Source organism: Ictidomys tridecemlineatus, chromosome 9, assembly GCF_052094955.1.
Source record: "Ictidomys tridecemlineatus isolate mIctTri1 chromosome 9, mIctTri1.hap1, whole genome shotgun sequence".
Classification (NCBI taxonomy): domain Eukaryota; kingdom Metazoa; phylum Chordata; class Mammalia; order Rodentia; family Sciuridae; genus Ictidomys; species Ictidomys tridecemlineatus.
In genome coordinates this window covers 41252974-41276970 of record NC_135485.1, presented here as the reverse complement: position 1 = coordinate 41276970, position 23997 = coordinate 41252974, and the positions used below count along the sequence as shown (strand labels likewise).

At 38.6% G+C, this 23997-nt stretch overlaps 1 protein-coding gene, 1 long non-coding RNA gene and 1 pseudogene across 2 annotated transcripts in view; 2 read left to right on the top strand and 1 right to left on the bottom strand.

The window, feature by feature from the left end:
• The first annotated feature begins 37 nt into the window (after positions 1-37).
• Positions 38-7077, top strand: LOC144366684 (small ribosomal subunit protein uS14 pseudogene; annotated as a pseudogene).
• Positions 7078-11214: 4137 nt separating this feature from the next.
• LOC144366685 (uncharacterized) lies at positions 11215-14290 on the bottom strand. Its single transcript, XR_013425788.1, has 2 exons — positions 13469-14290; positions 11215-11925 (listed from the first exon to the last, which is right to left on the bottom strand). It is a non-coding gene; the product is annotated as an uncharacterized LOC144366685 (long non-coding RNA).
• Aasdh (aminoadipate-semialdehyde dehydrogenase) overlaps positions 14019-23997 on the top strand; it is a 30472-nt gene continuing 20493 nt past the window's right edge. Inside the window, 4 exon segments of the mRNA XM_078021319.1 lie at positions 14019-14102; positions 15951-16217; positions 17447-17567; positions 19953-20269. Coding sequence (XP_077877445.1) covers positions 15988-16217; positions 17447-17567; positions 19953-20269 — 668 coding nt within the window. The 5' untranslated portion in view covers positions 14019-14102; positions 15951-15987.

The following is a 23997-nucleotide window of genomic DNA, read 5'->3' as shown; positions in this document are numbered from 1 at the left end:
GTTAAGATGTTATTTCTCTGATCCAGGCATTTCAATAAATAGGCCATCTCTTATGAACTAGATCAAACTTCTGGCAGAGTAGGAAAGGGAAATAATTAGAAATGCAATATTAACTAAGCACTATTGTATGGCAGGCTCTTTGGAAACACTAGGGAGATGAGAGGGCTTAGATTCTCTGTGTATAAGTGTTAGGCAAGTAATTTTGTAATTAAGGCAATAAATACATAACATATCGTACATCCAGACAGTGAAATACTATGTAGTGCTAAAAAGACATGAGCTATCTAAAAATGAAATTACATGGAAGAAACTTAAATGCATATTAGAAAGTCAAAGAAGCTAGTCTGAAAGTGCTACATACTCCATGATTCCGACTATATAATATTTGAGAAAAAGCAAAACTAGGGAGATAATAAAAATAAGTGGTTGCTGTAGGTTAGTGGAGAAGGGAGGATGAGTAGGTGGAAGAAGAGGGTATTGAAACTGTACTGTGCATGATACTATAATATATTTTAGCAAATGTGTCACACTAGTAAGGGATATTGATAATGGGGAGGTTTATATGGGGGCAGAGGGCACAGAAAATTCTGCTATGAAACTACTGCTATAAACTATTACTAAAAAAAAAAGATCTATTTTTAAGACACCAGTGCCCCACCTCATAAATAATAACAGGGCTGGGGTTGTGGCTCAGTGGTAGAGTGATTGCCTCACATGTGTGAGGCCTTAGGTTTGATTCTCAGCACCACATAAAAATAAAGAAAAAATTTAAAAAGGATTATCTAACTTTAAAAAGTAATAATAACAGTTCAACCAACTGCCACCACACCGCTACAGCCATTGTTGCTGCATCTGATTCTGCTGCTGCCAGCCTGAGGTCACCTGGAGGTCTTCTTTCTGGGTGCTGCTGCCACAGAAAAAGCTAGTGACCTAGATGCAACTGAAGCCAACATTGTTGCTGACCCCAGATATCACCTTGTGACGCTACTCCCACAGCTGCAGTTGCAGCCACTGCTACTGCTGACCCACTGCCTGCTGCCAACAACCACCACCACTACCGTTGCTATCATAGCCTAGAGAACTGCTTCGGAGAGACTCCAGGTTTGGTTGCACATGGCTGCACCCATATTGGAACACTAGCCAGGGCCTGGAGCCTGAGTACCAGCAGATTTATCACCAGAAGCTGGGGACTCCTGTCAAACCTGCAGGTCCAGTGTGGGGGTGCCTGTTGGTTTGGAGGAGCCTGGGGTCTTCCTGCTGAGGGTGCTGGTGGCCCTTGTCTTGCATCTTGGGTTTGCTTCTTTGCATGAATGTATCCCTGGTGGTCTCTCTGCAAGTAGGAGCAACATTGAGATCTTGGAACTGGAACTGCAACGTGACTGAACCTGAGGTATCTGAAGCCCAGATCAGTGGGATAGAGACTGGGTTTGCGAGGGCTGATCTGGATTTGGTGATCCTGAGAGACATCAGAGATAGGGCTGAGAAACTGTTGAATAGTGACAGAGACAGTTTGACTTTCTAGAAAGATTTATTTTTTGATTCACATAATCTCTCTACCATATTTAGAACAGGATGTTTTTTATGCATCAGTGTGTGGAGGACAATGATATATGAATGCTGTTTTGCATTTTTGTTGTATTCTTATGTCTTTTATTTTTTCTTTGTTCCTATTCCTCGCATTTGTCTGTTTTCTTGGATTTTTTCCCCCAACTTTTCTCCAGCCAACAGCCAATCTCTGTTGGCTCCTCTTCGCGCTTCCTGTGAATTTTTTTCTTCTAGCTTCTCTCTTCTTCCCTTGCGAATATTGCATACTATACTATCTCTGTTCTCTCATCCAACATTTGAAATTGTAAATCGTTTTAACAAATATTCTGTTTGTACTGTAGTTAGTTATTGAACTCATCATTTTGGTTTAATGTGAGAAAGTAGATGCCTCAGTGAGAGCTATTAGGTTTAAGGGTATATAAAGGCAAGGCGCTGGAAACCTTCAGGGATACTATAGGTCTACAGGGTATAATTAATCCTGCCTTAGATCCATACTTTTAGATAGGAAAACACACTACAACATGAAAAAAAAAAAAAAACAAGGGAATAAAGTGCCCCAAACAAACCAAAATGCTTCAACAACAGAAGCCACTGAACACAGCAGAAATGTCCAAGAAGGAGTCCAGATTGTATATAGTTAAATTGATATCTGATGTAAAGGATAGTATAAGCAGTGAAATAAAAGAAAAAATACAGGAAGTGAAAGACCACTTCAATAAAAAGATCATTCAAAACAAAACCAAGCAGAAATCTTCAGAATGAGAACCAAATTGTAAATTCAATAGAAAGTATAACCAACAGACTAGACCACTTGGAAGACAGACCCTCAGACAATGAAGACAAAATATATAATCTTGAAAGCAGAGTTGCACATACGGAGAAGATGGTAAAACACCATGAACAGAACATCCAAAAATTATGGGACAACATGAAAAACCAAGTTTAAGTTACCAGAATAGATATGAACCAAAGGAATGCACAATCTTTTCAATAATATAATAGCAGAAAATTTCCCAAACCTAAAGAATGGAATGGAAAATAAAATATACGAGGCTTACAGGACCCCAAATGTACAAAATTACATTAGAACCACACCAAGACACATTATAATGAGAATGACTAACAGAGACTAAAGATAAAACCATAAAGGCTGTGAGAGAAAAAAAAATCAAATTACATATAAGGGAAAACCAGTTCGGATCTCAATTGATTTCTCAACCCAGACCCACAAAACTAGGAGGTTCTGGAATAATATATTTCAAGCCCTAAAGAATAAACGGATGCCAACCAAGAATTTTATGTTCAGCAAAATTAAGTTTCAGATTTGAAGATGAAATTAAAATCATTGATGATAAACAGAAATTAAAAGAATTCACAACTAGAAAGCCTATACTACAGAGCATTCTGAACAAAATTTTCCATGAGGATGAAGTGAAAAAAAAAATGTGAAAACCAGCAAAGGGAGGATTTACACTAAAAGGACACTCAATCAAATGAGAAACTAAGACAAAACAAAAACCAGAAATAAATCAAAGTGACAGGGAATACAAATCATCTCAACAATAACCTTGAATGTTAACAGCCCTAAACTCATCAATCAAAAGACAGATGATACATTGGATTAAAAAGCAAGGCCCAGCAAAATGATGGGGAAAAACTTATCACTCATGAATTGCATAAATAAGCAGGGGTTTCCATTCCACTTTCAGATAAAATAGACTTCAAACTAAAGTTGATCAGAAGAGACAAAGAATGACATTTCATACTTCTCAAGGGAAGTATATATAGCAGGACATAAAAATTATAAATATCTATGCCCCAAACAATAGAGTATCTACGTTCATCAAACAAACCCCTCTCAATTTCAAGAATCAAATAGATCACAATACAATAATACTGGCTGACTTTAACACACCTCTCTCACTATTGGACAGATCTTTTAAACAAAAAGTTAATAAGGAAACTATAAAACTAAATAAAACAATAACTTAGACATATATGGAATATTTCATTCATCAATGTGCAAATATACTTTCTTCTCAACAGCGCATGGCTCCTTTCCTAATATAGATTATATATTATGCCAGAAGAGATAATACCAGATATAATACCCTGCATTCTATCAGACCACAATGGAATGAAATTAGAAATCAATGATTAAATAAAAAATAGAAGCTACTATAACAAATGGAGACTAAAAAACACAATTGAATGATGAAACGATAATAGAAGAAATCAAGGATGAAATTAAAAAATTCTTAGAGGTAAATGAGAACACTAATACAACATATCAAAATTTCTGGGACACTATGAACACAGTACTAACAGGAAAGTTTATTGCACTGAGTACATTCATTAAAAGAATAAAAAGTCAACAAATAAATGACTTAACACTACATCTCAAAGCCATAGAAAAAGAACAAATCAAACCCAAAGCATAGAAGGCAGGAAATAATTAAAATCAGCTGAAATTAATGAAATTGAAACAATTGGAAAAAATGACAAAAAGATAAATAAAATAGATAAACCCTGTGCCATGCTAACAAAGAGAAAAAGAAAAATTACTAAAATACAAGATGAAGAAGGAAATATCACAATGGACATGTCTGAAATACAGAAGATAATTAGAAACTATTTAGAAAATTTTTACTCTACTAAAATAGAAAATATTGAAGACATCAACAAATTTCTAGAGGCATCTGACCAACCCAAACTGAATGAAGAAGTCACATATGCTTTAAACAGGTCAATTTCAAATACTGAAATAGAAAATGCCATCAAAATCCTACTAACCAAGAAAAGCTCAGGACCAGATGGATTCTCACCGAGTTCTACAAGATTTTCAAAGAAGAATTAACACCAATACTCAAAAGTATTCCAGGAAATAGAAAATGAATGAACCCTTCCAAACTCATTCTGAGGCTGATATCACCCTGATACCAAAACCAGACAAAGACACATCAAGGAAAGAAAACTTCAGACCAATATGTCTAATGAACATAGATGCAAAAATTCTCAACAAAATTCTAGCAAATCAAATACAAAAACATCAAAAAGAAGTTTCTGTTGGGAAAGGATCTGGGATTATAACCTACATAAAAGCTAATAAGAATAGTTTCAGGTCAGTAGGAAAAAGGATATTCCTGGTGGAAAACCAATGTGTGTACACACTCGTAATGGTAAAAATTTAACCCTAGGCCTTTCTTAGGCAAGCATCCAAGCACTGAGCTACCTCCTCAGCCCCTTTTTCTTTTTTTTTTTTTTAAATAAGGTACTGGGGATTGAAACCAGACGCCCTTTACATTGAGCTACATCCCCAGTCCTTTTACTTCTTTATTTTGAGATTGAGTCTTGCTAAGTTGCTGAGGCTGCCCTCAAATTTGGGATCCTCTTGCCTCAGCCTCTTGAACCTAAATTATACATGTGTGCTACCCCACCCAGCTGTCCTTTTTATTTTTATTTTGGGTTAGGGTCTCACTAAATTGTCCAGACTAAGCTGTACTTAGTCTTGCCGTCATGGACTCTCAGTGTGTACTACTGTACCCAACTAAGATAGCTTGATAGTTTACAGCAAAAGTAGTAACCAGAGTTTCATGTTTGTATGTTTCCCATGCCCCCAAATTCCATGGAGGTGGCAGGGGTTGATCTGGATAGATGCGTGCATCTTGTTGTTATAGGACTTAAACAGTAACAAGCTCGCTCTTTTCTGGGGGAAGATAGCACTTCAACACTGAAATTGATCATCTCAAACAACCCTGAAAAATGACCCGGATAAAGAGAAGTTCAGGCTTTGTATTCTTGGCATACCTAGCAAGAATATGCAGTGACCCTCAGGGCCCAAATGATCCCTCCCTAAAGTATGCTGGGTTTGTGGGATGGGTGTTGAGGAAGATTGGGTAAATCCTCAATGACTTCAAAGATATCACTGAGGAATTGAAGTCTAAGCTCTCATCATGTAGGCATGGAAAGCCAAGCATGGTGGTAAATACCTGTAATACCAGCACTCAGCTACTTAGCAAAACCCTCTCTCTCTTTTTTTTTTTTTTTACAAAGGACTAGGAATGTAGCTCAATCATAACGCCTCCCTGGGTTTGATCTCCAGTACTCCCCAACCCCCTGGGGAAGGTACAGTATGCCTCAGGAGAGAAAGGTATTTCTGCTGGAGATCCAGTCAAAACACAGGTGTGAAAACATGATAAGGACTTGGGATGCTCCAAAGACTTCCAAGCATCTCATTGTGGCCAGAGTTCATAGTAACAGGAGTAGGGCATGTGGAATATAGGAATAGAGGAGCAGTGACCAACTGTGAGAGGTCATGCTAGAAAGATAATGAAGCAGTTTAATGTAGGGATTCAGCTAGACCTGACTGCAATATCCCGAGTTATAGCCACCATGACTGCCCTTGAGAAGCCCTGATCTGTATTCCCTGCACGGTTTCCTAGAATACTATAAATAGATGAAACCATTAGAGCAGTACACAGAGCTACACAACCCAAACCCTGATGCCATCAGTGCCAGGAACATGCCTGAAATCTTTGATATGAGCTTAAGCTAAACCAGGTACATTTTGACTTAGATGAAATCACTTCTGTCCTGTCTATATTAACCTCTTCCTTTTGAACCAAATCATGAGGATCCACTGGTCTTGCTGTCCCCTAGAACCAGGTTTCTCCCAGTAAGTCCCCCATAAATTACAGTCTATGCAATTTGGATCTATTGGTCGTCCTCAAGTCTCATGGCACATAGTGTCCAGTTCTCATAAATTGACACCTGTCATCCCAGAATACTTTCTCACCTTGCTCAAGAGTCTCAATGTTACATTCTAGGCAATGAATCTGTCTCTTTCTTTGGTCTCATGGCACCTTGTGGCTTGTTCTCATACAGGGGGGCTGTTGTTCTGGAATACATGGATTCTCTTGCTAGAGTCTGAATGGTATGATGCAGGCAATAAGGACCACTGAAGCTTATGCTCCTAGCAGGAGGGTGTTACACCTGATATATGTTTTGAATGATCAGTCTGGATTACCACTAGCTCAAAAAGTCTGTGTGTGTGTGTCTATCTGTCTGTCTCACTGGGAAATGAATCCAGGGTCTTGTATATGGCTAGGCAAAAACTATATCCCTAGCCCCATTTTAAAAAGCTTAATTTTGACCTTTTGCCTCATTGCACCCTTAAAAGCAAGATGGGTCACCAACAGCTCTATTGGAGTCACCTGAGAAAATTTAGCCAGGGTTCTCCCTCTTGCGGCATATGCTCAAACTGGCATGGGCTGATCTGGAAATATTGTGCCAACCTGTCCCTGCACTGTTTCATCAGTACGTGAAGGATATAGGCTTCATTAAGTTGGACTAAGTGATCTTCCTCAAATGGATTGCCCAAGACAGCCACCCAATGAAAGGGAACATTCTCGGGCTGGAGATGTGGCTCAAGCAGTAGTGCGCTCGCCTGGCATGCGTACGGCCTGAGTTCGATGCTCAGCACCACATACAAAGATGTTGTGTCCGCCGAGAACTAAAAAATAAATAAGTATTAAAAAATTCTCTCTCTCTCTCTCACTTTCTTTAAAAAAAAATTCTAGTCCTTTGTACATAAAATAAAGTTCTAAAAACTTCCAAAAAAAAAAAAAAAGCTTAATTTTGAGACAAGGTCTCAATTGTCCAAACTAGCCTTGAACTTGCAATCTTCTTGCTGCTCTAGCTGAGATTACAGATGTGCACCACCATATCCAGCCAAAAGTTGTCTTAAATGCAGGTGTCTACATTTGCTTTCTTGAAACTCCCTGAAAGTGAGAGTGAATGGATACCCTGACCCCTCCTGGGGCCCAAACCCAGCGCTTTGCACATGCTCTACCACTGAGCCCCTAGTAAAGGGATTTTAATTTTTTTAACCAAAATAGTGCTAATTTATTATTTACAAAACTTTACCTGCTGTAAGTATTTTGAGGAAAAACTATTTATACTAGGAACATTAATGAAATACCTTAAGACTTAACCTAGGAAAAAAATGCTGCCCTCAATGATAGCCCCTATTCATGGAAACAAACATATAGTAATAGGAGTTTTTAATATTTAATTTTTAGTTTTAGGTGGACACAATATCTTTATTTTATTTTTATGTGGTGCTAAGGATCAAACCCAGTACCTCACGCATGCCAGGCAAGTGCGCTACCACTTGAGCCACATCCCCAGCCCAGTAATAGGATTTTTAAAGTATAACAGACTCTCCCTATAATCCCAGTGGCTTGGATCCTGTATCTAAATAAAAATACAAAATAGGGCTGGGGTGGCTCAGTGGTACAGTGTGCTGACTTCAATCCCTGGTACCCCCCCACCCTGAAAAAAAACTTCCAAAACTCTTAAGGATAAAGATAATAGAAATAAAGTTGTGTAAAATCAATAGCAAAGGGCTCAGCTATTTGTGTTACCAGAGACAAGAACTTCTGGTTCAGTGACAATAGAAACTAAACTGAGCCAAGTAAGTAGTAGCATACAAAAGCAAGGCTTTCATTGGAGCTTCAACTGAAGGGAGACATAACTTTAAAAAAATTTTTTTTAGTTATAGATGGACACAATACCTTTTATTTTTATGTGGTGCTGAGGATCAAACCTAGTGCCTCACATGTGCTAAGCAAGTGCTCTACCTTTGTGCCACAACCCCAGCCCTGACATAAGCTTTTTATTGATTTTCTGGGATAGGCTAAAGTCATAATCTTCCACTGGCCAGGGGTAACATTGCAAAAGATGTTTCTCTTTGAACAGATTTGTACCACCAGGCAGTACTGGTCAACTTGTCCAAACTTGAATTACTTTTTTACAGCTAGTGCTATAATCCTGTGAGAATATCCTGGCCTTGTGACTCCTTAGGATAGGACTGAAGGGACTGTGTGGGATGTTACAGCTGCTGAGAAAGCACAAGAATGGGGTAGATTGCTCTGATGGCAATGGTCATCTCTACATACAGAGCTGACCCAAAAGTTAGGGCAGCAAAGGGAACAAATGCAATACAAAGACAGAGATGCCAGGTCTTTTTATCCTGTCCCAACCACACAGACATCTGCAAAGTCAATTGAAGAATCAATGTTTTCAGCAAAAGTGTCCTTAAGCCCTAGAAAAGTAGCCTAAGCAACCATTATCATCATAACCCACAGGTCAGAGATAATCCACAGCAAAGCTAATGGGAAATTAGTCTATCACCCAGCTGTGTGACTCTATTTTTTAAGTTGATTAAGTTGACTAAGAATAAATGAAGGGGCTGGGATTGTGACTCAGGGGGTAGAGCTCTTGTCTAGCATGTGAGAGGCCCTGGATTCAATCCTCAGCACCACATAAAAATAAATAAACAAAATAAAGGTATTGTGTCCAGCTATTTCTAAAAAATAAAATTAAAAAAAAAAAGAACAAGTGAAGCTAGAGGGAGGGTTTATTTAGGGGTTTCTCCAGTAACAATTTCATCATGTGCAAACAGTCTGCTTCTGTGGTTTTATCAGGGTCTCATGACAGTCTGTTGAAAAGGGCACAAGGTAGAGAAGCAACATGCTATGATATAGAGGGTAATAGTTTTATGGTGCTCAAGGGTATATTTCACTGTCCAAGCTCTTTTGTCCCATCATGGTTTCCTGCTTTTGACTTTCATTTGGATCAGCTCAATGCTAAGCCAGTCAGGAGCCAAGATAATATGCAATCCTGTTGCATCAGAGAACCCTCTAAAAGGCTCACAAAATGTTTTCTGGAAGTAGGGTGTGAAAAGAGCATCTAAAAGAATTGTAAATTTATTTAGAAATGAGGTATTACCTTTTACCATCCTCCCTCTCCCCAATGTAATGCTGAAGGGTTTTTTGTTCTGGGAAAGTAAAATAGGGTCTTTGTATCTGAGGGCATGGCACCTAAAAGAGGAGGATTGAGTGACAGTAATACCAAATTGAGACACACCCACAAACTTACTCTCCCTCTTGATTTACAACAAACTTGCCTGAGAAGGAGGGAATGGCTTTACATATGTTGTTGTTGCTCTACTAAAAATTCAGTGTTTAGAAGGGCTGGGTGCAGTGGTGTATGCCTGTAATCCCAGCAGTTCTGGAGGCTGAGGCAGGAGGATCTCAGTTCAAAGGTAGCCTAGCAATTTAGTGAGTCCCTAAGCAACTCATTGAGACCCGGTCTCTAAATAAATATAAAAAAGGGCTGGGATGTGGCTCAGTGGTGGAATACCCCTGAGTTCAATCCCCGGTATAAAAAAAAAAAATTCAGTGTTTAGAAGGGCTGGGTGCAGTGGTGTATGCCTGTAATCCCAGCAGTTCTGGAGGCTGAGGCAGGAGGATCTCAGTTCAAAGGTAGCCTAGCAATTTAGTGAGTCCCTAAGCAACTCATTGAGACCCGGTCTCTAAATAAATATAAAAAAGGGCTGGGATGTGGCTCAGTGGTGGAATACCCCTGAGTTCAATCCCCGGTATAAAAAAAAAAAATTCAGTGTGTAGAAAACCAGGTTTATTCAAAGCCAGCTTCTGAGGAAGAGATGAGGCCTGTCTAATATCCATCTTCTGGGGGATCAAGGGAACAGAAAGCTTTTATGGGAGGGGAATATTGGGGCAAAAGGATAGGAATTTCACAGGTTCACCCTCCCTGGACATAAAGGCATTATCTCCTTATCATATCAAAGGGAACCCTAGGAGAAGAGAAGCATTGCTGAGGGCTTTCTGTAGAATTTATAGTACCAAAAGAAGGCATGTTAGAGATGGAGGAATAGATTGGAGAAATGGTGGGGAGGTAAGAAGGAAGTAGCTCTAAGAAAAACAAATCAACCATCTTTTCCAGGAAATTTAATTTAAATTTAAAAAATGTCTTCCCTTGGGTTGGGGCTGTGGCTCAGTGGCAAAGTGCTTGCGTGGCACATATGAGGCACTGGGTCTGATCTTCAGTACCACATTAAAAAAAAAAGTAAATAAAATTAAGTCATGCTGTCCATCTATAATTACAAAAATTTTTTAAAAAATGTCTCCCCCATTTGGGTGCAGCCTCCAGAGGCTAGAGATTCTGTGGCAGGAGGATTCCAAGTTCAAGACCAGCCAGCCAAAGCACTAACTTAGTGAGATGAAGTAGCAAAAAAAAAAAAAAAAAAAAAAAAGACTGTGGATGTAACTTGGTGGTAGAGCACCCCTAGGTTCAATCCCCAGTACTGGGGGGGAAAATGATGACACCAAAAACAACAAAAAATCTATCCCTGAATTGCTTTGTTACAGAGGGACTCAGAACTTTCAACTTTTAAGTATGAACAGGTAGGTAATCAAGGAACTCCAACACACTAGGCAAGCCAGCTCAAAACCAATAGAATAAAAACAAATTTGAAAGAAACAATGAGTTCTGAAAAAACACTTTTTAAAATTATTTGTTGCGTTTCATGACTAAACACTCAAAAGTCGCTCCAGATAAACTGGTTTGCACAAAATAACCACACACAGACAAATACCTTTTTCTTTGGGTCCTGTGATGGCTCCTCCGACCTTAGGGGTCCTTGGAAAGAGAGAGAGAGCATGTGCTGAACCCTTTTAGTGGGAAGAAATCATTCAAATGAGGCAAGGAGTAGAATTACCAGGGAATGAGTGAGTGTAGCTCAACCCCTCTGGGTGTGGCCTACTAGGGCCACTCCCAGGGCTACACCTTATTATCCCCAGCTAGTGAAAAGACCTAGTCATGAGTCATGGCAGACTACAGTGACCCTTCAGATCCCCATGGTGCATCAGGACTTAAAGGTGCGTGTATTTGGAGTAGCTCCCTGCAATTATTATTAATATCAGAGTTGAAAGATAATATTGCGGGGCTGGGACTGTGGATCAGCGGTAGAGCGCTCACCTAGGATGGGCAAGGCCCTGGGTTCAATCCCCAACACCACATAAAAATAAATAAATAAATATGTTGTGTCCAACTACAACTAAAAAATAACTATTAAAAAAAAGAAAGATAATATTGCCAATAAGAGATTGCTTTGACAGCAATTAAGTCAATTGGAGCCTAACAAGACTGGAAAAGCTTTAAGAAAAGGTTGACTGTGAAGAACTGAACTAAGGGAGCACTAGTGGAAATGACATTGACATTTTGGAAATGTAAATTCAAGGACTCTCAGTAGGAAACATTCAGAGTCCCTGAGAATGAGGTCCAGGAATTTGAATTTTTATTTTTTTGCACTTGGAATCCTTTACCACTGAGAACATCTGATAGGGTACAAACAGATATGAGTCCTGGGAACATGAGGGTAAGGAAATAATTCTATAAATTAGGCCCACTATGCTAACACCCACATGCTTTCTTTTCCAAGAAGCTATTTACCTGCAGCCCTACCTGGGTTAAGTGGACAGGATATGGCACATTCCTCAGCAAACTATGTGTTACCTGCAGGAGAAATGCAGGACCCAATTAATGTTGATAAGGAACCCAAGTTACCCTGAGGGTGGAAATTTTATGACCCTTTACACAGGCCAGATCCTGAAACTCACGGAGGTAAAGATAATTCCCCCTAAGAATCTATGGCTAAGAATCCAATTAGAACTGGTAGAGCATGAGCCAAGGTGACCTAGAGTTGTCATGGCAGTGGGGATTTGAAAAAGTCTGATATCATCTTCCTGTTAGTCAAAAGTCAAGACGTGAACCTCGCAGGACTCTCTGGAAACTTCTCTGGGATCCCCAATAAAACTGTAGTGCAGCAAAGGCGCACTGTCTCTCTCCTCCCTGAGAGGACCCATTCTATCCCTAAAGAGTGTCCCTTTTCTCTTTTCCTGTCCGTTCAATAAACTCATGCCTGTTACTCTTGAGTGATGCATCTGATATCTGACTTGATAGCTAGAATTGAGCTTTAAGGAGGGGGGGGTGTCTTTGTCCTACTTCAGTTTCCCAGAAGGCCACAGCTCTGTAACACATCCTCAGTCCTTTTTCAGTCTTAAGTTGTTTAGGCTCTTGCTAAATTGCTGAGGCTGGCCTCAAACTTGTAATCATTCTGCCTACCCTTCCAAATTGTTGGGATTACAGGCATGCAGCACCACACCTGGCAGAATGCCTTAAAATAACAACAACAACTATATCCAGTGCCTTTTTTTTCCTTTTCTTTCTTGTTTTAAAATATATTTTTAATATATTCTCAAGGAATATGGTGGCACATGCCTGTGATTGCTGTGCACTCCACATTTGGAACTGGAGGACATATGGTCTTAAATGAATATGAGAGGGTAAGAAAGAAGAAATTAACCATCAGGCTGAGTAGATTATGGTGTCATTCCCAAACATGGAAACAAAGACAAGACACACCTTTTGCACCATCTCCCTTAAAAAAAAAAAAAAATGAGAAGCCTGTGATAAGCTGTAAAAGTGCAGTTGAGATTTTTCCTGCTTGGATTAAAAAACATGCCACAGACTGCTCATCATCAGCAACTAAGGACATATCCATTCTAGGCGTTTTCAGGTACTGTAGGTGCTGAGCTGCTCTCACCCCTACTCCTGAAAAGAAAACTAAACAGAAGCCTGATTCTCTCCTCTCTGCTACCATACAACAACTTAACAAGTGTTACTTGCAGCCAAGCAAGAGACTCCTGCTTGGCCTGGATCCTGGCTGGCTGCATTATGCTACTTACCGGCCTAAGCTGTAAGCAAAATATGTAACAGAAAAAATGATTTTATGCAGTTTAATCAAAACGAGGAGAAGCAACTACCATGTTTCTCCACTGGTCTTACAGAATGGTTACAATTTATAGAAACACAGATTAGGATGTATATAGACTATAGATTCTATATAGATTATAGAAACAAGCTCTAGGTTGTGCTTAGCCAGCCTAAGAATATTAGTTTAAGCTTCCTCGGCGCTTGTCTTCAGCATGAGGAAGTTTGGAAGTTCTATTTCACAGACACCAGTTATTGTACTCAGGGCTTAGGGAATTCACTTCACCTCAGAACTGCTTTGTTTTCTTTACGGATCCTATTAAAAGTTGCAGATTTCTTAAAACGTCAATTTCATCATGAAAGGGACTTTGCTTGTAGGTTTCACCACTGCAGTCATCAGTCTTGGGCAAAGTTCTCAGAAAATGTCGAGTGAATGAAAGCCAATCATTACCATATTTCACAAAGATTTCTTCTTTATAGCCTTAGGAGACATTTTAATCCTCCCTTTATGAATGAGGAGACAGGGGGTCAAAATTCAAGACTCTTGTCCAGGGTTTTCTTGGCAAGTAGGAAAGGGTGAGATTTTACACTGATCACTCCAAAGTCCTTGCAATCCCTGTCCGAGATCCAGCGTGACTCGGCTCGGCGCCTAGCGAGAACCCACCAAGTCCTCTCGGCTTTTCGCCATTGGTTTCGGAAGGGGCCAAGCAGAGCTTACGGAAGGGGCCAGGCAGAGCTGCGCTACCATCCGGGGTCGCCGGCGTGACGTCAACTAGCGACACGGAAGATTTACTTGAAGTGCGGCACGACGGTGTAGCTTTACGGCTGCCGGGTAACTGCTGTGTCTCAGCGAGGAGTGTCCCGCGTGGGCTATTGGGAAAAGTTCCGGGTCCGTCTGACCGCCCTGGGGGACCGTCCCAGTGAGTCGCTTCGGGGTGTCGAGCAGGGTTCTTTGAGCAGGAGGGGATGGATGGCGACCCCCGCAGAGGTTTGCTCAGCCGCAGAACCTCTCCTAGGCTTTGAGTTGGTGGGATTTGATGGGCTGGTAAGGTGCGGATTAAACGTGACCTGTGTGATCTCCCGAGTCACTTCATCAAGTGGAGGTAAATACGCCTGTAATCCCAGCGACTCGGGAGGCTGTGGGATTGCAGGCGTAGTTTACTGGAAAGTATGAGGTCAGCCTCAGCAATTTAGCAAGTCCCTGTCTCAAAATTTAAAATAAATGAATAAATTTTTAAAAAGAGCTGGAGGTGTAGCTCAATGGTAAAGCGCCCCTGGGCTCAGTCAGTAACCCTCGCCCCGCAATCGCTCCCCCCGAAAAAAGAAAGAAAGAAACTTGCTTTGCCTGCCACTTCCTAATGTGATAATGGAGCACAAATGAAAAAACTGTTTTGAAAGCTGTAAAGTGCGTTATTGTTAAACGTAGTTACATACTGAAGACGCAAGTGGATAAGGAAAAATTAGTTGCTCATCTTTAAAATACCCAATAACCTAGAAAGAGTCCGTAATTAACACTCTTCTTTCTCTTTGTTGTTTTTGTGGTGTGCTGGGAATTGAACCCAGAGTTTTGCACATGTTATTGCTGACAGTTTTAAAACCTCTGATGATTAACGGCCTGTAAGTTGTAAAATAGCAAATAACTTAAACTTGATACCCATTATATGTAAAATCTGCTTACCATATTTTTGTTGTTGTTGTTGCTTTTCTTATAAGGACTCAGAAATGTCTGGACAGCTAATAAGTAGAGTGTTCTTTATTGGAGAAATTATGTATTTACAAATCAATGAATGAAAATGAAAACCAGGGACAAGATTGGATTTTCCCACTGGAAAACTGGAAATTAACCATAGAAAAACATTTTATTATATTGATACCTGTGGTGAGTTGTTATAATTTAAAAATGGCATGTCAGGGACTGGAGTGGTGGCTTAGTGATAGAGCACTTTCCTAGCATGTGAGAGGCACTGAATATGATCCTCAGCACTATGTAAAAAAGTAAAAAGTTATTTTGTGCATCTACAACTAAAAATATTTTTAAGTGACATTTTATTTTTTAAGATTTTAGGGTCTGAGGTTGTGGCTCAGTGGTAGAGTGCTTGCCTAGCAAGTGTGAAGTACTGGGTTTGATCCACAGCACCACATAAAAATAAATAAATAAAATAAAGGTATGAAGTCCAACTACAACTAAAAAAAATTTATTTTATAATTCTGTTACTTTGATATAATTCTGAGGAGTTTAATGTAGTTAATCAGTTGTTATCACGTGGGAAATTAACTGTTGGATGTATTTTTGCATTCAAGATGGGAAAATGCGTCTTTTGCACATAGACTAAATTTTGTAAGAATGCCTCAGTATGATATATTACACAGTGTAGGCAGTTTGGTATTCATGTGTTACACAGCTTGATCAATCTGTAGCAGTAACTGAAGGAAAAGGAAAAAAAATAAAGTGTGTGGTGCTTACTGGTTAATTTTCAAATTTATTTCCTTTTTTATTGTGGTCAGTTGAGAAAGAAGTCTACATATCTTTTTCATTCTCATTTCTGAATATGTTACATCTTTCAGTTTTTTTCAGGCTCTAACTTAGTGCTAGTTTGGCTATATCAAGTTAATTTTTAACCTTGTTGCTATAAAGGTACTATAAACATTTTTTAAATTCACAGGTGCTATAGTTATGTATTTTGATAGTTATTTTTATGAGGTTTTCCCTCTCCTTGGACTAAATTCCTAAAGTTCCCTTTCACCCTAATATTTTTGTGTATGGCTAGAGTCCTTGGCACCAATATTTGGATAAACTTAAATGAAATGACTCTTCAGGAACTGGTACAGCAGGCTGCTTCCCTTTATTTGGACAAAATAGCTGTTTGTTTTGATGAATGCAACAACCAGCCTCCAGTTTATTATACCTACAAGACTGTAATTAATGCTGCTTCAGAACTATCAGATTTCCTGCTATTACACTGTGACTTTGAAGGAATTCGTGAAATTGGTCTCTACTGCCAACCTGGAATAAACTTACCCTCTTGGATTTTAGGGTAATATTTTTCATTGCTCTTAATTAGCAATAACTTACTCTTTTTAGTACAAGAGTATATTGCAAGTTACTGTTTTATTTACTACTGGATTCAGTAAATGAATGAAAATATTGGAGAATGTCTATTAGAATTGAGATATGAAGCCAAGTACAGTGGTGCTGGCCTGTAATCGTAGCAACTCAGGACACTCAGGCAGGAGAATCACAAGTTCAAAACCAGTTGGTCTCAAATACAAGGACTGGGGAGTTACTCAATGGTAGAATGCTTGCTTAGCAAGCTCCAGGCCCTGGGTTCAATCCCTAGTACAAAAAAATAAAACAAAACAAAACAAAAAACACCTATTTAAACAAATGATTATAAAGTGTTTAATCAGTTAAATTGTTCTAGGATGTTATCTTTTTGTGATTTCTGTTTTAGGACTCTGCAGTAAATAAATGCAGCCAACCAATGAAAGTCAATATTCATCCCATAGGATATGTCTTAGATTAATTATATAATTATAAAGTAAAAAATGCTTCAAAATTTACTCAATCATTGACAAAGGTTTATTGAGAATTTACTATATGTGAAGATCTAGTGTCTCCCAAGTGTTACCTCAAGAGTATTTTTACTTAACATGATTAAATGATGTTTGATCTTGTTTATATAATATTGCTATATACAGAAATTTAAAGGCAGGGTTTTTTTCCCCTTAAGGTGTCCTAATTTAGGTGAAGTATGCATAATCTGCATACTAATAAGTTGCATATGGATGATTAGCTTCTTTTATACCAGTCTGAGTAGACAGAAAAAGAAAATAGGTTTTGCTACTTTTTTGGTATTTTAGTAGTGGCCAGTTAGTCAAGTGTGTTATGCTGTAATACATTAATTTTTTAAAAATCTTGTATTTCTTTATACTACATGGTAAGAATTTAATATAGAATCTTATAATACTCAGTCATTAAGAGCAAGATAAGGGCTGGGGATGTGGCTCAAGCGGTAGCGCGCTTGCCTGGCATGCCTGCAGCCCAGGTTCGATCCTCAGCACCACATACAAACACAGCATGTGTCTACCGAAAAAACTAAAAAAATAAATAAATATTAAAAAAGAGCAAGATAAAATAACCAAAGATCTGTCCATGAAAACACTGGGAATTTTTGATGAATAGTAATGTACATAGAACGACAGAAATGCTAAAAGGAGGATTATATTTGGTAGACATTGTATCTGACTCTACTTGTTTCTTTAGAATTCTCCAGGTTCCTGCCGCTTATGCTCCTATTGATCCAGATTCACCACCATCATTGTCAACACATTTTATGAAAAAATGTAATTTAAAGTATATTCTTGTTGAAAAAAAGCAGATTAATGTAAGTCTATGTGTTTAAATTGCTTTTTGATGTTATATTTATCTTTGAATTTAAGAATTTCCTCCTCACCCATCTTAATTTTTGAATGTGCTAACTCTAGCATGGTGAATTAGTCAGATTTTCAGTTGCTGTGACCAGTACCTGTCAGTAACAACTTAGAAGTGGAAAGGTTTATTTTGAGCTCACAGTTTCAGAGGTTCAGTCGGTGATTCAGTGACTCTGTCTCTCTGGGTTCAAGGTGAGGCAGAGCATCATGGCCAAAAATTAGGTGAAGGAAAGCTGCTTACTGCATGGCAGCTGGGAAGGATAGAGAGAAGGAGGAGCTAGGGGACAATATATTATTCCCAAGGGATGCCCCAGCCACCTCACCACCCTACACCCAGTTAGTCCTTTCAAATTATTAATCCATCAAATGGATTAATCCACTGATTAGGTTACAATTCTGCTGATCTAATCATTTTACTTCCGAACGTACCTGCATTTATGCAGGAGGGACTTTAGGGGGACACCTTATATCCAAACCATTACACATAGTTTCTCAGGCTCAGTTTTATTGACAGTTTGGGTGGAGTAATTATTTACTGTGGGAAGTGTCCTGTATATTATTGAACGTTTAACAGATTTCTTGCCCTTCACTCACTAGATACCAGTAGCATCTCCCAGTTGTGACAACCAAAAATGTCCAGACTTTGCCTCATTGCCAAATGTTCTTGGCACCTTTCACCCTTAGCACTTCATTAAGAGCCACTACTCTATGGCATGAAAGTATCCTCTGATCTTATGATATCTGTGCATTGTTCAGGATTTTCTTTGTGTTTCCAATGTATTTCCTATACTGGAAAAATTTTTTAATACTTGAAACTTTGATCTTTGATTATTTATGGCAAGCACATTGGTCAAAACATGAAAGAATAATAATCAAGACCAAACCTTTCTGGGAAATTAACTTCATAATTTTTTATTTTTTTAGTGTCTGTCAAGCAAAAGTGTAGCTAAGAATCATTGATTTAAAAACAAGAATTACATATTCAGCAGTGTGAAGCAGCTCATATTTCAGTGTTATTTCTGACTTATAAAATATTGTTTTACCAAAGAAGAATGTTACAGAAGATATATTCAACTTAGATTGTTTTTACCCATTTCCTATATGAACCAATTTATATTTGGGAGTAACCAAAATGCATTGTGTGTGTGTTGCACATGTGTGTGCATGCATACACTCATAGGAAGTAACAAGCGCTTGAGATGAATGAGGCTTCCTAGAGAATCATGGGTATTAGAATAAGATGCTTAGAAAGAGATCTGAAGTGTTAAAATGGTTAATATTTAAAAGTGTTTTCAAAATAAACATTAGAATCTGGCCAAAGTTTTCTCTTCTCCTCAAATTGGTTATTTTATTGTACGTAAATAAGCAAAACTGAAATGGGGATAGATTATTTACTTTTCTTAACCTTGGTGAAAGTTTTATGAGGGTGTTAGTTGGGTATGAGAATTGTTAATATCAAGCTATTCTCTTCTCTCTTTCGTGTGTGTGTGCACGCGCGGGTCGGGGTGCGGGGAGGGTGGTACTGGAAATCAAATCCAGAGGTGCTTTACTACTGAGCTGTATGTATCTCCAGTCCTAAAAATTATTTTGAGATAGGGTCTAGCTAAGTTGTCAAGGCTGGCCCCAAATTTGCAGTCTCCCTTAGCTTCCTGAGTAGCTTGGAATTCAGGACCAGCTTTAAGGTATCTTTTTTTCCCCCCAGTGTTACTGAGGATCAAACCCAGGAGTGTTTACCATTTTTTAAAAATGTTTCAGAACTTTTATTTGTTTATTTTTTTTATGTGATGCTAAGGATTGAACCCAGTGCCTCACAAGCCTCTGCCACTGAGCTACAGCCCCAGCCCTTACTTTTTCAATTTTGAAGCAGGGTTTGGCTAAGTTGCTGAGGCTCTTGCTAAATTTCTGAGGCTGGTCTTAGACTTGTGATCCTTCCGCCTCAGCCTCCCATGACTCTGGGATTATAGCCATGTACTACCATGCCCAGTGAGAATAGCTACTTAGAACACAGATATTACCTGTAGAGCAATTTTTAACCATCCATGCAGAGTTCAGTCTAACCTTTTCTGTCTCCGTTAATATTTCAAGAACATGTCTTTATTACATTTGCCAAACTGCATTGCAATTGCAGGTTTTTGTCTGTTTTGAAGGTGAGTTTTAAAATAAGGACCGCACTTTACTCTTCATGTCTCTTGTCTTTTTATCCCTGGATTGTATAGTGAATACCCCATCCCCCCCAAAAAACCACATTGAATGAGTAAATGAATATATCATGTTATTTCTATATAAGAAATTCCTCTTAACATATTAATAATATAAACTTTGTTCCCTATCCAACATAGAAATTCACATCTTTATATGAAACATTATTGAACTATGATACAGTCACAGTAGAACACAAAGATCTGGTACTCTTCAGACTGCACTGGGAAAATGCTGACATGAACTTGAAGTTAAATGATAGAAAAGAGAAATGTGCAAAAGAAAAAAGAAAAAACAGCATGAGGTCTGAGAACAACAGCATTGAAGAAAAAGAACACATGGATGTGAGACTAAAGCATTGCTTAGCCTATGTTCTACACACATCGGGGACTACAGGGACACCAAAGATTGTCAGAGTGCCTCACGCATGTATCCTACCAAATATTCAGCATTTTCAGTAAGTTCTGTTATGTGAATTCTTCTTAGAACTTGTGTTTTAAAAAGAAAAGGACTTTTAAGTATTTATTCTTTGTGTGTCTTGTTTCTAAATGGATAGTACTAAGTAATTGTGTTTGCTTTGCTCATCTCTATATGAACTTTAGCTCTCTGCCAACAAGTATATCTTTTGATCCAGGCCAATCAAAGGAATGATATGTTTAGAAGCTTTTTTTTTTTTTTCTAATTATTAATAAAAAGAGCAGAAAGGTGTTTCTGGCAGAGGTACCAGCAGAAGCATGGGAAAAGGGGTTTGTCTTGTTAGAATGTGTCTGGGCAGGACCAAGGAAAGCGTGGGAGAGCAGGAGCTTAGAATTTCCACTTGAAATTTGAACTTAATCTATTAGACGTTCATAACCCTTTTGAATCAAACTGTGAAATATGATATATCAAGAAAGATGTAATGTTTTGAACGACCAACAATAATAATAAAAAAAAAACACAGCTAAAAAAAAAATCTATTAGACGATGAGGAATGATTAAAAGATTTGCATTTCATTAAATTCACTCCCTGGTGGTATTTTGGAGTTTGGCTAATGATGTGGCCAAAAGATAAGAACTAACTAAAGTTGCGATTCTCAATTTGTGAATAAAGAAGTAGAGGAGGAAGAGTGAACCAGCAAGGTGTAGGTAATCAAGAAAGGGAATAATTCCCAGTGCTGCAAAAAAGAAAAAAAAGTTATATGAAACATAATTACATGAAATTTTATGTGTCTTATGAAATTCGTATTTCTTTTGTAGTACTGGGAATTGAACCCAGCTATACTATACCACTGAGTTACATTCCCAGCCCTCTTTAGGTCTTGCTAAGTTGCCCAGGCTGGGCTTGAACTTTCAATCCTCCCACATCAACTTCCCAGTTTTCTGGGGTCACAGGTGTGCAACCCTGTGTCCAGCAAGAATTTTAGTTTTGAAGGAGTTGTTTTATTTTATTGGACAATAGCCAAGTTTGATTACTGAGTCAGAAATGAAATGAAAATTTAAAATTCCTTATGTCACAATCTAAAAAGGTAACTCAGTAAAAAACAAAATACATTTCTTTCTATTATTTTGGTATGCCCCTACTCTTCTACTTCTGGAGTTGGTAATCTTTTTATTTTTTCCTTTTTCGTACTGGGGGTTGAACCTAGGGGTGCTTAACACTGAGCCACATCCCTGCCCTTTGTATTGTTTATTTGGAGACAGGGTCTTGATAAATTGCTGAGGGCCTGGCTAAATTGCTGAGACTGGCCTTGAACTCTTGCTTCAGCCTCTTAAGTCACAGGGATCACAGGCACACTACACCATGCCCCTTTTAGTTTGATAATCTTTAATATAGTCCTTGAAGTGATACTCACCAAGCTATATCCTTTTATGTTTTGGTTTAGATTAATTTTATTAAATATTTTTATAATTACATATCTTAAAGAGAATTGTTATTTTTTTATGTTGATTTCTCTTCTCCATTGACTTTACTTATTTATTTATTTTTGTAATGTAGGGGTTGGAACCCATGGCCCTGTGCATCCAAGGCAAGCACTCTACCAACTGAGCTATATCTGTATCCCCAGCCCCATATGTCAAAAAAAAATTTTTTTTTTTTTGTATTGGGGATTGAATTCAGGGGTGCTTAACTACTGAGCCATATTCCCAACTTTTTTTTATATTTTATTTTGATTACTTATTTGTGGTGCCTGGGATTGAACTTAGGGCCTTGTTCATGCAAGGCAAGCATTCTACCAACTGAGTTATATCCCCAGCCCTCCATTGACATTTTTTTTTGCGGGGGGAAGGTACCAAAGATTGAACGCAGGGGCACTCAACCACTGAGCCACATCTCCAGCCCTATTTTGTATATTATTAGAAACAGGGTCTCACTGAGTTGCTTAGTGCCTCGCTTTTCTGAGGCTGGCTTTGAACTCAGAATCCTCCTGCCTCATCCTCCTGAGCCACTGGGATTACAGGTCTATGCCACTGCATCTGGCTCCTCCATTGACATTTTTAAAACCAGATTTTTAGGTAGACATTTTTTTCTGTATCACATTATTAAATTAATGATAAATACTAAGTAAGTTAAAATAGGAAGGCACAATTTTGAAGTATTTTTAAAAAGATATTTACTAATTGATGTAAAACTGGGCACTCTGGTGCCTGCTTGTAATCCCAGCAATTTGAGAGTCTGAGGCAGGAGTGTTGTAAGTCCAAGGCCAGACTCAGAGATTTAGCTAGACCCTGTCTCAAAATAAAAAGGGTTGGGGACTTGGGGACTTGACTAAGTGGTAAAATACTTAATTCAACCCCCAATACAAAAAGAAGAAGAAGAAGAAGAATTAGATGATATATATGACTTTGCAAAAGTTACTTAACTTCCTGGGACTTTAGTTTTCTCTGTTTTAAAATGGGGATTAAAAAATGGGAGGAAACACTAGGTGTGGTGGTGCAAACCTATAATCCTATTACTCAGGAGCCTGAGGCAGGAGTACTGGAGGTTCAAGGCAACCTGGATAATTTAGCAAGACCTGTGTCAAAAAGGCCTGGGAATTTATCTCAGTGGTAGAGCACCCCAGGTTTAGTCCCCCATTCCGAAATGAAATACAAAAGGGGTGTGGATACATCTTGGAATGCTTGTGTATTGCACATAAGTCCCTGATTCAATCTAAAGCACCCCAAAGAAAGGGAGGGAAAACTTTTCCTCTCTTTTCCCGTAAACTCACTGCCTGGAGACCTCAAAATAGACTGATAAAAGACAATAACTGGAGACGTAGCTTGATAAATGGTTAAAATTTTATATATATATATATATATATATATATGTATATATACTTTAGTTGTAAAAAGAGATGGGGAGAAAAGACTTCTGTAGGAAGAATAAGTAAAGACAAATAGGTTCAGAAACACAAACAGGAGATGAGAAAGTTTGTGATGATGCTATACTGAGTTGAAAGAGCCTTCCTGTCTCCTTTATGGCCAAAAATCTTCCTGGGGGAAGGGATTTGACTAAGTGGGACTTGACTAAGTGGTAAAGTACTTAGTTCAAGTATATCTCATATCTAAACCATACAGATGTATTCAGTATAAGAAGAAGAAAAGGTGGAATGGAAGGAATGTTTGAACACACTATTTGTGATACTGTGATGGTTGTCTAATACACTGGTTCTTATTAGGCTTTTCCTTGGCCTTCCTAGGAGGAAAAGTCACCCTGAGGAGGTGTTTTACTGAAGCCTCATTTCTCAGAAGTTTCTTTTAGTCAGAAAAGGGAAGCTCCATGAAGGTTTCTTCTCTTTTTTGGGGTTACCAGGGATTGAACTCAGGGGCACTTGACCACTGAGCCACATCCCCAGCCCTATTTTGTATTTTATTTAGAGACGTGGTCTCACTGAGTTGCTTAACACCTTGCCATTGCTGAGGCTGGGTTTGAACTCTCGGTCCTCCAGCCTTAGCCTCCCAAGCTGGTGGGATTACAAGTGTGTGCCACTGTGCCTGGCTGAAGGTTTCTTCTTGATTTGTTGAATCTCAAATGTCTTCTGCTTAAAGAAATAACATAACAATTTCAGGACTCTGAGTGTGTCCTCATACAACCATATGTGCTTCATATTGTGGTTGGAAAATTATTAGACAACCATCACAGTATCACAAATAGTGTGTTCAAACATTCCTTCCATTCCACCTTTTCTTCTTCTTATATTGAATACATCTGTTATGGTTTAGATA